Source organism: Triticum aestivum, chromosome 3B, assembly GCF_018294505.1.
Source record: "Triticum aestivum cultivar Chinese Spring chromosome 3B, IWGSC CS RefSeq v2.1, whole genome shotgun sequence".
NCBI lineage: Eukaryota > Viridiplantae > Streptophyta > Magnoliopsida > Poales > Poaceae > Triticum > Triticum aestivum.
The window spans coordinates 652,112,389-652,124,947 of NC_057801.1; the positions used below are offsets into that span (position 1 = coordinate 652,112,389).

The 12,559-nt window shown below is 42.2% G+C and overlaps 3 protein-coding genes across 3 annotated transcripts; 2 read left to right on the forward strand and 1 right to left on the reverse strand.

Annotated features, from left to right (window-relative positions):
• Positions 1 to 19: 19 nt before the first annotated feature.
• Positions 20 to 3,527, reverse strand: LOC123071481 (protein BUD31 homolog 1). Its single transcript, XM_044495056.1, has 4 exons — positions 3,302 to 3,527; positions 2,863 to 3,000; positions 2,573 to 2,760; positions 20 to 366 (listed from the first exon to the last, which is right to left on the reverse strand). The coding sequence occupies exons 2-4, from the start codon at positions 2,954 to 2,956 to the stop codon at positions 211 to 213; spliced, it is 438 nt and encodes a 145-aa protein (XP_044350991.1). The 5' UTR covers positions 2,957 to 3,000; positions 3,302 to 3,527; the 3' UTR covers positions 20 to 210.
• A 1,801-nt stretch (positions 3,528 to 5,328) lies between these two features.
• Positions 5,329 to 7,160, forward strand: LOC123071479 (putative pentatricopeptide repeat-containing protein At1g64310). The gene has a single exon (XM_044495052.1). It carries the CDS (start codon positions 5,375 to 5,377, stop codon positions 7,040 to 7,042), a length of 1,668 nt encoding a protein of 555 aa, XP_044350987.1. The 5' UTR covers positions 5,329 to 5,374; the 3' UTR covers positions 7,043 to 7,160.
• A 1,502-nt stretch (positions 7,161 to 8,662) lies between these two features.
• Positions 8,663 to 12,001, forward strand: LOC123071478 (lysM domain receptor-like kinase 3). The gene is made up of 10 exons (XM_044495051.1): positions 8,663 to 9,579; positions 9,933 to 10,136; positions 10,214 to 10,353; positions 10,436 to 10,525; positions 10,606 to 10,711; positions 10,820 to 10,971; positions 11,048 to 11,145; positions 11,232 to 11,370; positions 11,467 to 11,565; positions 11,646 to 12,001. The coding sequence occupies exons 1-10, from the start codon at positions 8,925 to 8,927 to the stop codon at positions 11,808 to 11,810; spliced, it is 1,848 nt and encodes a 615-aa protein (XP_044350986.1). The 5' UTR covers positions 8,663 to 8,924; the 3' UTR covers positions 11,811 to 12,001.
• Positions 12,002 to 12,559: the final 558 nt, after the last annotated feature.

Consider the following 12,559-nt stretch of genomic DNA (forward strand, 5'->3'; position numbering starts at 1 on the left):
CATACGGGCAGCAAATGTGTGTATCTGTCGGGAAACTGGATAAGAGGTTGCACGCACACATCATCAGGTAGGAGTATCTGCCAAGTCAAGTGCTTACATTACAGGACGATCTGTTCTTTACCAGAGAACACGCTTAAGAAACATCTAGAGTGCTTGGCTTAGAGCCACCATGGATTCGGCGACACATGATGAATACACATAACTAGTCAGTTAATCGCCGCTGGCACATCCCTTGCAGCCACAGTGGACGCATTCGATCACCTGCTCCTCCCTCAGATGCTTGGGGACCCGGCACACGCACGTCGTCGCAAAGTTGTGGTCTCGGGTCTGGATGCAGCGGAGGCAGCAGAGGCGCTCGTAACCCGGCTGCACGTACACACAAAAAGGAAGCAACGAGTGAGTAAGAACATCTGGCGGATCATAGTAACTAAACAAAGAACAGAATAACAACTACTCCCTCTGTTCAAATTTGAACTGAAACAACATCACTTAGTTCCGAACGGAGGAAGTAACTGCAAGGAACAGAAGGAAAACTATGAAGAATGAAGCACTAAGGGGAGTTTTGTACTCAGAGGTTCTGAAACATTTCTATCTACATGTCAAGTGCTACAATTAGAAAAGGTCTGTTGTGGCAGGAAGAGCACGGGGCTAGAAAATATCATTGTTACTTGGCAGGGATATATGTTAACCAACCAAGGGGCCGAGGGTTGTATACATTTAACTTTCATGGTCACCTAATCATTAAATGGCTATGAAAGATTGAGAATGACGGTGTCTGTTAGGAGCTGGTTAGGAGAAGGTACCTACACAACTGCACTTTAGCACAATGTAGTACTAGGCCTACACGGTCACATTTTCTGCATGGTTTCAGTGAAGGTGAAAGATCTCTTTCTTCGGTTCTGTATGGAAGAGGTGGGTGTTCGTACCAGGACAAGTTCTAGGAGGATTTGTGGCTCTGTGATGTTGTCAGTTTTTTTTTAAAAGCCAGACAGGTTTGTTTGGCCTTACAAAAGATTTTGGTTACTTAAGGTCCCTCTCAAAGTTACTACCTCCGTCCCAAAATATAAGTAGTTTTTGCAGTTCAAATTGAACTGAAAAAACATCTTATATTTTGAGACGGAGGTAGTACGACTTTTGTAGTTAGCATTTAGGAATAGCATTTTAACTAAGGATAATTTGCTCAGAAGAGATTGGTGGCAGTGCAATAGATCATCCTTTGTGTAGTAGCCCGTTATGTATGGGAGGTAGCAAAATTCACTTTTGGTATTAAGACTATACCTGCATTGTTTAGTGAAGTACGTGAATGGATTAATAGATGCTCTGTAAAGCACCTACAGTTCATGGCGGCAGCGGTTTTACATGTGGTTTGCTTTGCTCCATATGGAAACCCAGGGACAACAGACTGTTTAAATATGTTCTTGTTCAGGGCTAATGTATGTTTCAGATTTCACATTGGTTATCCTAACGGGCTGGCTTCCAAAAGCTAAACTTGCGAAGCCATCAAGCACAACTGCTGTTGCAAGCGACATCTGAAGTTTTCAGTTAACGCTAGAGATAGAGGCATCTGAAGTTTTCAGAACAGGAAACTGGAGTTTGTTTGCTAGTCTCTGTTTCTGAATTTGACCTTGTTAAGATCAGAGTGCTAGAGTATGGCTTGGCAAAGTTATCGTGAGTAACCTGGAGTCTGGGGTGCTGGTACTGTAAGACTTCGTAGGATATTGGTAGGAAGGGTGGATGCACAAGCATGCCATGTATGGATGATATCAATCTGGTGTATTATCAGTTTTATGAAATGGAATAGGAGCACTGGGCTACATTATAAAGTATGACCATTAGATGTATAAGTTCCCAGCATTTGTTCTTTAACTTTAAATCAGTATTACATTAAAACAGGGAATGAATAGAACATATAGCATGGGAAGCATGATCAGGAACTCAATTTTATTGCACTACTACAGCATGGTTAGACAAATAAATAACATGTGCACCATGCCACCATCAAATTACAAGAGATTATAAATAATAATAACTATTTTAAGATTATTATCCACAATTCATCGAGGTAAAGACTGACAAACGCTATAGAAGCAAATTTTGAATGAAGTCCACATGTCACAGTTTTAACCAGAAAAATTATCTTATATATGCAATGAGCACGGCATACTTTACTAATCAATGCTAAGTCACTACTAATCAATGCTAAGTCTTTACTTCAGATGTCCAGAACACATACATTAAACTAAAGAATATCATGGGTGATAAAAGCATACCAATGACAACATCAGCTGCTAGTCTGATATCACAATAACAAAATATAAAGACAAGGTAATTTATTCAAGGTACATTATGAGAAATACTATTGGAGCAGTTACTGTTAACTGTGAATGAAAAATATTTAGAGAGTGAAAACTTGATAGTGTGCTTATTCATATACGTGAACTAACTTTGTATGCTACACTTATTAGTTAGTTCAAGATCATCTAAGGTGAGAAGAAGAAATGAAGAATACCACTCTAAGGTGATAAAAAAATGTGTGCACGTAAAATGATATTTAGCTAAGGATACTACTAACCTTTTTCCACTTTGCAATCAGATTACGGTCTGCATAACCCTGGTCCAGGCAGAACTCATACAGCTCCTTTGATATCTCCTTCCTTTTATAGAAAAGATCATAAATGTAACGGCTTCTTTGATGAGAAATGCGGAAAATTGGCCAGAGTGCTTCACACTTCCTCTTCCCGTCATGTGTGTCGTTTTCAGCTGCATGTGCCAATCATATTAGTACCCATCCTATAGTACGAAATGTCAATGGACATCTGAAAAGGTCACAGCAATAGATAGCATGCTTAATAACAAGCATACCTTCTCTCATTTTGGCATCCAGCTCACGGATTGTGGGTTCAATAAGCACCCATCCTTCAGGGTATTCGACACGGCTTGTCTTTATCTTAGGCATACTGTCACAAGGGGTATCCTAGGGCTGGTTTGGAATGCACAGACCTGAGAAAACATGGATAACGAGGGTAAGATTCAAATAGCATATACTTATGTCACCAAACTCATCCAGATATCTGTGCATTTTTTTTTTAAAACAACAGCAGGAACTGACGAACTGAATGAAGGTTCATTCTGATTCTAGCGCTAACACCCAAGTATGTCAAGCGATACTAGCAGTAAACAAATTAATCTCTCTCAAGAAACAGGGGCGGATCTAGATGTGCGCGGGCGTGCACCGGCACGCCCAAAATCTACCCACATCAGTTGGGTTTAAACTAAATCGTGGATGATAGAATGCCCATACCTCAGAAACGATGGCCGAAATCGCGGATGGGTTGGGACGGCAGGGCGGCGCGGTGGGGTTGAACGGGAACGGCGGTGGCGGCGACTCGCGTGAAAGGCGGAGGGGTGCGGGGTGGTGGCCGCGGAGGAGAGGTTAGGGCACGGCGGCGGCGCTGAGTCGGATTAGGGTAGGGCGAGGGGGGCGGGGTGTCGCACCGGCATGGGACAGCCAAGATGAATTTTTGACTCTGGACATAATCAGATTTGATCGAAAAGGAAAGGAAAAGGAAATTTACCACCTCTCTTTTTCCATTTTTTTAATTGGGCCTTTTTCCTTTTTTTAAGGATATTTTTTCTTTCTTATTAGATTAAAATAGTGACCTAAAACCTCTTATATTAGTTTACAAAGGGAGTATTATGTTAAGTTAGCATGTGATTCATTTGTCCATGTTAATTGAATAAATCCGAAAAATGGAAAACAAATAAAAAGGTGGGGCACTTGGTTTTCAGCGTAAACTGATGAAAAAAAACATATATGAATTATAAATAAAAAAAATCAAGTTGGTGATGATGGTGTGTCTGCCATCTTGCAGTACAGACCGTCGGATCTATATCTGACGGATAGAAAGCAAACTATGACAATTTTGCAAAAGGATACCCGCACCTCTCTCGTTCATCCTTATCTCCCACAACTTTATTGTTGAGTAATTAGAAAAGGAAGCCTCTGGAACAATCTGGCATGGTGGCCGTTGCCGGCGTCGTTCATCCCCATGCCTTCGCTAAGTCCGACCACCAATCACCATCGCACCCCGCTCCTCCTCACCTTATCTCTCATCTTTCTTGAGATATCATTTTTTCGATGAAATTCTCGAGATACCTTTTTTTCAATGAAATTCTCGAAATATCATTAGTTTTTACACATGAGATTACTCCTGCATGGATCAATCACAACAAGCGTTTTGTAAAAAAATGCATCTTTGATGTTCCGTGCAATGCATGGGCATCTTGCTAGTGGGATTAAAAGATAAAATATGAAGAGAGAAAGGAGGAGAATATATGTCGGGTCGAAAGAAGGAGAAGCGGACGACAAAATATTACATTCTTTTTAATTAGTATAGATAAAATAAATAAAATTATATATTTGATAAACACTTCTTTGATAACAACTTATTAATGTATCAAGAAAAATAAAAGAAATATTTCATAGATAAATAGAAGGTGGGCAGTTGGTTTTCATGAAACCCAGTGGAAAAAAACAAATATGAAAAAAAATCAAAACAGAGAGGAAGGGATGATAATATAGACAAGGTTGGATGAAGGATTAGCGGACAACAAAACCTTGCTCAAAACAATTTATTCTACATAAAAATTAAGATTCCTCAAGGAAAAAAGAAAGAACCAAATGGAGGGTCACAACGACTTTTTTTTTGACGTGGTGGCCATAAGCTCATAACCCACGACATGTAAAGAGAGAGAGATGAGAAGAAGGAGGATGTCGGTTCCTTTTGATTAATTCGGTTGTCTCTTCCCTACACGAAGCCCTAGTCTAAGATTGGCTCTGGGTATTATCTTTGATGAATTATTTCCCCTCTTCTTTTATGAAAATCACAGAGCTCCTATTTTTTTATTTGAAAAAGAAAATCCGTTTGGAAAGGAGTATAACTGTTGGTTCATTTTGATATGTTTGGTTCTTTCATGAAAGACTCAATTACTAGTTGATAAAATAAATAGCACTGAGAATAAAAAAAACTTTTGAAAATAAAATAACAGATTGATTCTCCATTACTACAAAAGTTGCACTTGGAGCTCCCTTGTTATCAAATGCATCAATATGAAACATGTGAAAGAAATTTTGTTTTGAACACGGATTCAATGGTACTTTTTTAGTCTGGAATTATTTGTCGCTCAAATAGATGTATCTACGTAAGTTCTACGTATGATTTTAGGACTGTATTTTTTAGGACTCATACAGTCATTATAGTTTTAAATTTTTTTCTGTGATTTAAAACGTACGTCATGAATCCAACGCTTGAAACTGCTTCAGGAGAAGCAGCCTTCGCCCGGCCGGGAGAGGCGCCAGTCATTAGTCCATGGTATGCGCCGGAAGCTCGCGCTCCTCGCCGCCGCCGCCGGTGGCGCCGCGCTTCCTCTCTCGTGGGCGAAGCAGTCCCACGCGCGCCTTATCGTCGCCTCCCCTCGCATCCCCGACGACCTCCGCCTCTGCCTCCTCCGATCCTACGCCGCGCACGGCGAGTTCGCGTCGGCGCACCGCCTGCTCGAGGAAGCACCCCGCCCGGCCTCGCCGCTCCTCTACAACGCCGTCATACGCGCCCACTCCCGCCGCCTAGACCTCCCCACTGCTCTCGCCTTCTTCGCCAGCATGCGACGCTCCGCCACCCCGCCCGACGCCCACACCTTCGCCTGCGTCCTCCGCGCATGCGCCGACTGTGATCGGCCGGCGGCCGCCAAGATCCTCCATGGTCTCGCGTTATCTTCCGGATGGTCCTCCCATCCAATCGTCGGCAGTGCGCTCGTTAGCGCGTACTCAAAGTTCTTGTTCGTGGACAGTGCTCGCCGCGTGTTTGATGGTTTGCGTGAACCGGACCTGGTTCTCTGGAACTCAATGATGTCCGGGTATGGGTACAGGGAAATGTGGCTTGAGGGGATTCAACTGTTTTCGGCAATGCGTAGGGCTGGGGAGGAACCGGACGGCTACTCGATGGTCAGCTTGCTCTCATCCTTCTGGGATCCTGAAGCGCTTGCTTTTGGTCAAGCAGTTCATGGAGTGTGTATCAAGGGCGGTTATGATTCTGGCCACCATGTGAGAAGCACACTTGTTAGCATGTACTTCAGGTGCGGCTGCGTGGAATCGGGTCAAACCTTGTTTGGTAGTTTGCTGGATGCGGACTTGGTTACATGTTCTTCACTCATTACAGGGCAATTGCAGACTGGCAAGTATGATGAGTCATTTGATTTGTTCAGAGAAATGTGCTACTTTGGCAGGAGGCCTGACAGCATCTTGATTGCTAGTCTTCTTTCGGCATGTGCTTCTACAGCCACTATCAGCTACAGCAAGGAGATCCACTGTTATGCAGTCAGGGTTGGCGCTGATAAAGACATCAAAGTCTCATCTTCGTTAATGGATGCTTATGCAAAATGTGGTTTTGCTGAGCTGGGATATTTGGTATTCCGCCAAATTCCTAAGAAGAACTCAGTCATGTACAATATGGTCATATCAAACCTTGGTTCTCACGGATTTGCGATGAAGGCCATTGAAGTCCATGATGAGATGGTCCGTGATAAGCTCAGGCCTGATGGTGCTACCTTCTCAGCTTTACTTGCTGCTTGTTGTCATGCAGGACTCCTAGACGACGGATGGAAGTTGTTTAGGAGAATGAGGGATGAGTTCCACATAGTAGTTCAAATGCAGCATTATGTCTACATGGTGAGGCTTCTTGCAACGTTTAACCAGCTGAAGGAGGCCTATGATCTTATACAGACAATGCCAATGCCACCCGATTGTGGCGTGTGGGGTGCATTACTTTGGGGGTGTTGTCTCCACCGTGATTCCAGCCTTGGTAGGGCAGTTGCTGAAAAGCTCTGTGAGTTGTATCCAGACAAGGCTTCTTACAAGATTATGCTTTCAAACTTGTATGCATCAGAGGAGATGTGGTGGGATGCTGAGGAGGTCAGGACCGAGATGTTGAAAGAATATATGAACAAGAACACAGGGATAAGTTGGGTTGGGGATACAAGGAAATGATGGTTGGGTTTGCATCATTGAGAAATATGCCGAACGTCAAGTACATTTGAACTCTGTATTGTTATGGTTTTAGAGAAATGAAATATCTGAAATTGCTTCAAAACTTCCTATTTTTTTACCTTACCATTTGACAAAAAATATTTTCTTGCTTTTTATTATTTGTGTAGAATTATTTCTGCTGTTGCTGAGTACAAATATAAATTTTAGTATATATCCATGGAACTTTGTGTTGCTAATTTCTTAGTTGTTGATGTCGTGGAGTAATATAAGGTCGGAACGTAATATCTGAAGCACTCTTTCTAGTGGAGTCCTGTATTTTTCTTGCCTGGCTCACTTGCCTGTATCCCCTTGTTAGCTATATATAGGTGTCATGTTAGCAATTCTGTAGTATTATATAAAGATCACTGCTTTGCAAAAAGTATTGTATGGTGCTTAATCTTATATCACTTCTGTTTATTTCTTCTATAAAACCCTGTGAAAGACATATTAACCCTTTGTTCCAGTCTAGCAATTTGCTACACAGATTTACTAAGTATTTCTAGATTGGCAACAAATTATTGTGACACATCATTTTAGTAGTTAAGTAGGCTGCCCTCACACAGAATTGATAATCTCTTACAATATTTTTTGAAAGAAAGTAGATCTCACATGTCGAAATGATATAATCAGCACAACTTTTTCATTTTATGGTTCTGTGGCGATATTTAACGTATATATCTTCACTTCTTAGTGCTTGGATGATGGAGTTGAGGCTTAGTCAAGTAGTCAACTGTAGTTGTGCTGGTGCAATGAGATCTTTTAAAGAAAGCCAAAGAGAGAAAAAAAATGGATTTTCTTTAATTGGTCTACTTATCCTAAAGGCTGCAGCAAGCAGTGGTAGAAGCAAAGTTGGAATTTACCTTAGGTGTCAGAACTGTACTATTGTTTTGGTAGAAGATACTTGTCATGTGTCAGGTTTATAAGAGTAATACTCTTAGCTAGGTCGGTTTGAGCAAGTCCTATATAAGGACGTGCACCTCATGGATGTTTACAAGCATTGGTTGCCAAGGAAAAGATAGGGCATCTGTTGCCCAGAATAAGAACTCCCTTATGTTGGTGTGTGTGTGTGTGTGTGTGTGTGTGTGTGTGTGTCCAGCAAAGAGGAGATGTTCAGGCCAACACATTATCTATCAGAATTAGATCAGGTCTTACAATTAGTAGTTTCCTTTTTTCTGCAGTTGTAGAGTTTTCGTAGTTTTCTTTGGTGAGGGAATACCTTCTTGACAGCTTTATAATATATTAGTATCTTTCTTTAAAGTATATTTTTAATACTTTTACTCCCTGTAGCTTCAGTGACAATTCTGCTAGAAACTTTTATTGTTTATTTGTGCCTGACAGTGTCAAATTAATGTATCAATAGCCAAAATGCTGTCTCAGAGCGAGCAGTCCCTGTCATGTTGTCCCTTTCAGTGCCATATGTTTTTAGGTTTGGACACCTGCAATCCAGCTCCGACCCAGCAAAATAGGCCAAATGTTGGAAGCCAAAAGCAAACTTGACTTCTGAGTCCATGAGGGTGTTCCAGCTATCTGGAGTACTTTTTAAATATTCAACTGGAGTTGTTGGACACTGTGAGAAGCACCCCGGCCTGAATCTCTCATACTCTGATGAAAATTTCCTATATTCCAAACCATGTGGAGCTTCAGGGAAGCGGAGTAAACTAGGAACAACTGAACAAGCTTTGCTTCATCACGGCCGGCCTTGCCTGGCAATTGGCATCTTGGCCTTCTTGGAAGTACCGCACCGTACAAATATACCTGGAGCGCCAGAAGCCAAATTCTGGAGCGCCAGATAAATTACCCTCTGCAACCGAATCCCAGTTGCCTCTCCAGTTGCTAGTTCCCCATGGCCAGACATTCATTCTTCTTCTTCTTCTTCTTCCTTGCCTTGTTTCTGCAACACCTCCACATTAGTGTCGGTTTACCTGGAAGGAGTTTAGCAGCAGCAACAGAGCAATGGCAGCCCATGCAGTGCGACGCTGCGTCGCTCAACCCATCATCGTGCAGCTCATACCTTTATGTGACTCCTCAAGGGCGCAGCCTGTCCGAGATAGCCTCCCTCTTCAATGGCAGCACATCTCTCACCCAGCCCATCAAGCGGCGCTCTGGTTCAGAGGACTTGCTGCTCCGTGTGCCGTGCGTGTGTGGTGCAATCAATGACACCATGAGCGGTCTCTTCCATGATACTGAATACAAGGTGAGTCCAGACGACACGGCTGACAGCATCAACAGTAACTTCAGTGGGCTTGCGTGGAACGTTATTCCTACAGCAAACAAGACAATCACGGTTCACCTTCTGTGCGGTTGTTCCTCCATGGCATCGGAGGGGGTGGTTTCTTACACAGTCCAGCCTAAAGATACACTGAGCAACATCGCAACCTTGTTCAGATCAGGCTCGAGGGAGATCCTAAGCTTGAATGCGGGGGTCACGGATCCTGATTTTCTTAAGGAAGGTTGGATCTTGTTCATCCCGATGGGAGTTGCTAGTTCTTCTAAAAGAAGTGAGTTATTCCTAATTTTCAACTATGTATGTTGCATCATAGGAAATTTGTAAACTACTAAACCGACTGCAAATTCTTAAGTTTGTTGATACCATTGGCATATACTAATTTGCTAAAATGGAATAAGCAGTATATTTTTCTGCAATACAAGTTTATGTTTTCGTTCTCTCTTCCTCTTTTTCTTTTTCTTTTTTCACATCATAGGATTTCTGATAATCACAAAATGGTGTTTTTATTGTTTGGAATCTCCAAATGGTGTTGTGTTCCTTATGTTCTTTTAGCCTTTTGGTAACTGATAAACTGACTGCTCAATTTTTTCGTGTTTCCTCCCTGCTTGATTCAAACACTTTCAGAGTTTGGCGGTTTACCGATCATAATCACAGTATCAATATCAGCTGCAATTATGCTCCTTTTCGCGCTCACCATTGTACTTCGCCTGAGAAGGAGATCTCTGGTGCCCAATGTTGAAGTGCCAAAGAAAGAGATGGAGAGAGTTCCCAGCAACACAAGCATAGCTATCCTAGAGAGCCGTTACTTTCCAACCAAGAGGATTGATGGTCTCGTTATGCTCCCTATGCTACATGTAAACATTTCGGATACACACATCGTATAACTCTCGGTCAATTGGTTGCAGATATTGATCCATTCCAAACGGAGAGGCCTGTGATTTTCAGCCTGAAAGCGGTTGGAGAGGCCACAGCTAACTTTGATGAGAAGAGGAAGATTGGTGAGGGTGGATATGGCATGGTCTACCTAGGTTTCATAGGAACACATGTAAGAAGTTTATGTAGTATCTTTCTCAGGTAACTATAATCTTGAAGCAACATCAGATCCTTATATTTGACCTTGGTTGCAGGAGATTGCAGTTAAGATGATGAAAGACAGCAAATCAAAGGAGTTCTTTGCTGAGCTGAAAGTGCTGTGCAAAGTACATCACATAAATGTGGTACGTACTTATTGTAGAATCTACCAGGAAATGAACATCCATGCTACGATTTTGTCATAAACTTGCGCAATTCTATATAGGTTGAGTTGATTGGCTATGCTTCTGGGGAGGATCACCTGTACCTTGTTTACGAGTATGTTCAGAATGGATCACTGAGTGAGCATCTCCATGATCCTTTGCTGAAAGGTACATGAAAGAAATATAATCATGCATCTTGATATTTCTTTGCTTCTGTCAACGAAACTTGATTTATTGCTTACCGAAAGTTTGAATGAGGTACTTCTTGATTCTTAGGTCATCAACCTCTCTCATGGACTGCAAGAACACAGATAGCAACGGATGCTGCACGCGGTATCGAGTACATCCATGACCATACAAAGGCCTGCTATGTGCACCGTGACATCAAAACCAGCAATATTCTGCTAGATGATGGACTAAGAGCTAAAGTGAGCCATTCAAAGCCACAAAGTTTCAAGTGTTACCCGCTAAGCTATTGCAATCTGATTATTTTCTGGATAACAGGTTGCGGATTTTGGGCTGGTAAAGCTAGTTGAGCGCAGCGACGAAGAAGATTGCCTGGCAACTCGTTTGGTTGGAACGCCAGGCTACCTTCCACCGGAGTTAGTTTTTAACTTGGATATGATTTTAAAAAATTCAACTGATGAAGCTTCAAATGTAATAGTGATACCAAGCATCAACCCTGCAGGTCAGTTCGTGAGCTTCACATGACCACGAAGTCTGACGTCTATGCGTTTGGAGTAGTTCTTGCAGAGCTGATCACTGGTCTCCGTGCACTTGTGCGGGACAATAAGGAAGCTAATAAGACAAAGTCGCTTATCTCAACTGTAAGAGCAATGAGAAACACGCTGTTTCAATTCTTATAGTTTGCCGATCTGTTTTTGACACTGTTTGCATCATGATTCTTGTCATGCTCTGAACAGATGAGGAAAGCTTTCAAATCAGAAGATGTGGAGAGCTCACTGGAGAAAATCATAGATCCCTCCTTGAAGGACAACTACCCCATAGAAGAAGTGTGTAAGGTTAGTAGTAAAACTGTTCATCACTACTGACACAGTGAAACATCTCAGTTAGCCTAATCCTGCATTTCTACCGTGTATAGCTGGTAAACATTTCGATGTGGTGCTTGAGTGAGGATCCATTGGACAGGCCTGAGATGAGGGAGATTATGCCAATGCTGTCTCGAATTCATTTGACCTCCATAGAGTGGGAAGCGTCGCTCGGAGGTGACGCCGAAGTCTTTAGTGGTGTTTTCAATGGTAGATGATCAAAACGGCATGTATGCTATCATGTAGATACTAGAAGTGTGCTCCTGTTGATTTTTGTTAGAGAATGGTTATTGGTTTGCAGCTTCTGGTATATTTGTACTTGCGACCAAGTTGTTCTCTTTGCAAGATTTTGACTCAGTGAAGTCAGCCATATAATTTCTTTTGATAATGGAGGAATTGGTAATGGAATAGCAGAATTAGTTTCTTCAGATTCTGACGTAACAAACAATTTCTGTGTGCTAGCAATATCTCTACGTGTGATTCGTTAAAATAGATCTTTTTCATCTTGCTCGCAAAATTGTATCTACAGACACGCGACTTTTTCAGATTTATCTGCAACAATTATCAAGCGAAAGGCCAAGGGTTGTTAATGCTCCCATCAAACCATGTAAAAGGTATTACTAAAAGGAACTACTATTGAAAATACTATACTATACCATACTAACAAGATTAAACTTGGAAGATTTTGATTTTTCTGGTAATTTTGGGATGATTGCCGCTTAATTAGGAGGGGACACCTGTAAATAGGGGGAGGTCGTGGGGTAACTTCTTGGTGTGGGTCTTAGTGAAACTCCAACATGAATAACCAAATCACCTGCAAATCTCTGGACGGTCCGGACACATTTGGCCATCCAATGACGGTCCCCAAATTTGTCCGGACCGATCTTGACGGCCAAAATCTCCCAAACCGGCACCAAACTGAGGGGAGGTTTGCGGGTGCCCAGACGTCCTCCACACAGAACTCTGA

Excerpts from the sequence above, each read along its gene's own strand:
- LOC123071479 (XM_044495052.1), top strand. The coding sequence starts at position 5,375 with ATGCGCCGGAAGCTCGCGCTCCTCGCCGCCGCCGCCGGTGGCGCCGCG.
- LOC123071478 (XM_044495051.1), top strand. The coding sequence starts at position 8,925 with ATGGCCAGACATTCATTCTTCTTCTTCTTCTTCTTCCTTGCCTTGTTT. Across the intron at positions 11,371-11,466 it reads CAAAGTCGCTTATCTCAACT|ATGAGGAAAGCTTTCAAATC; the intron begins GTAAGAGCAATG and ends TGCTCTGAACAG. Across the intron at positions 11,566-11,645 it reads CCATAGAAGAAGTGTGTAAG|CTGGTAAACATTTCGATGTG; the intron begins GTTAGTAGTAAA and ends TACCGTGTATAG.
- LOC123071481 (XM_044495056.1), bottom strand. The coding sequence starts at position 2,956 with ATGCCTAAGATAAAGACAAGCCGTGTCGAATACCCTGAAGGATGGGTG. Across the intron at positions 2,761-2,862 it reads GGATGCCAAAATGAGAGAAG|CTGAAAACGACACACATGAC; the intron begins GTATGCTTGTTA and ends TGGCACATGCAG. Across the intron at positions 367-2,572 it reads TGATTGCAAAGTGGAAAAAG|CCGGGTTACGAGCGCCTCTG; the intron begins GTTAGTAGTATC and ends GTGTACGTGCAG.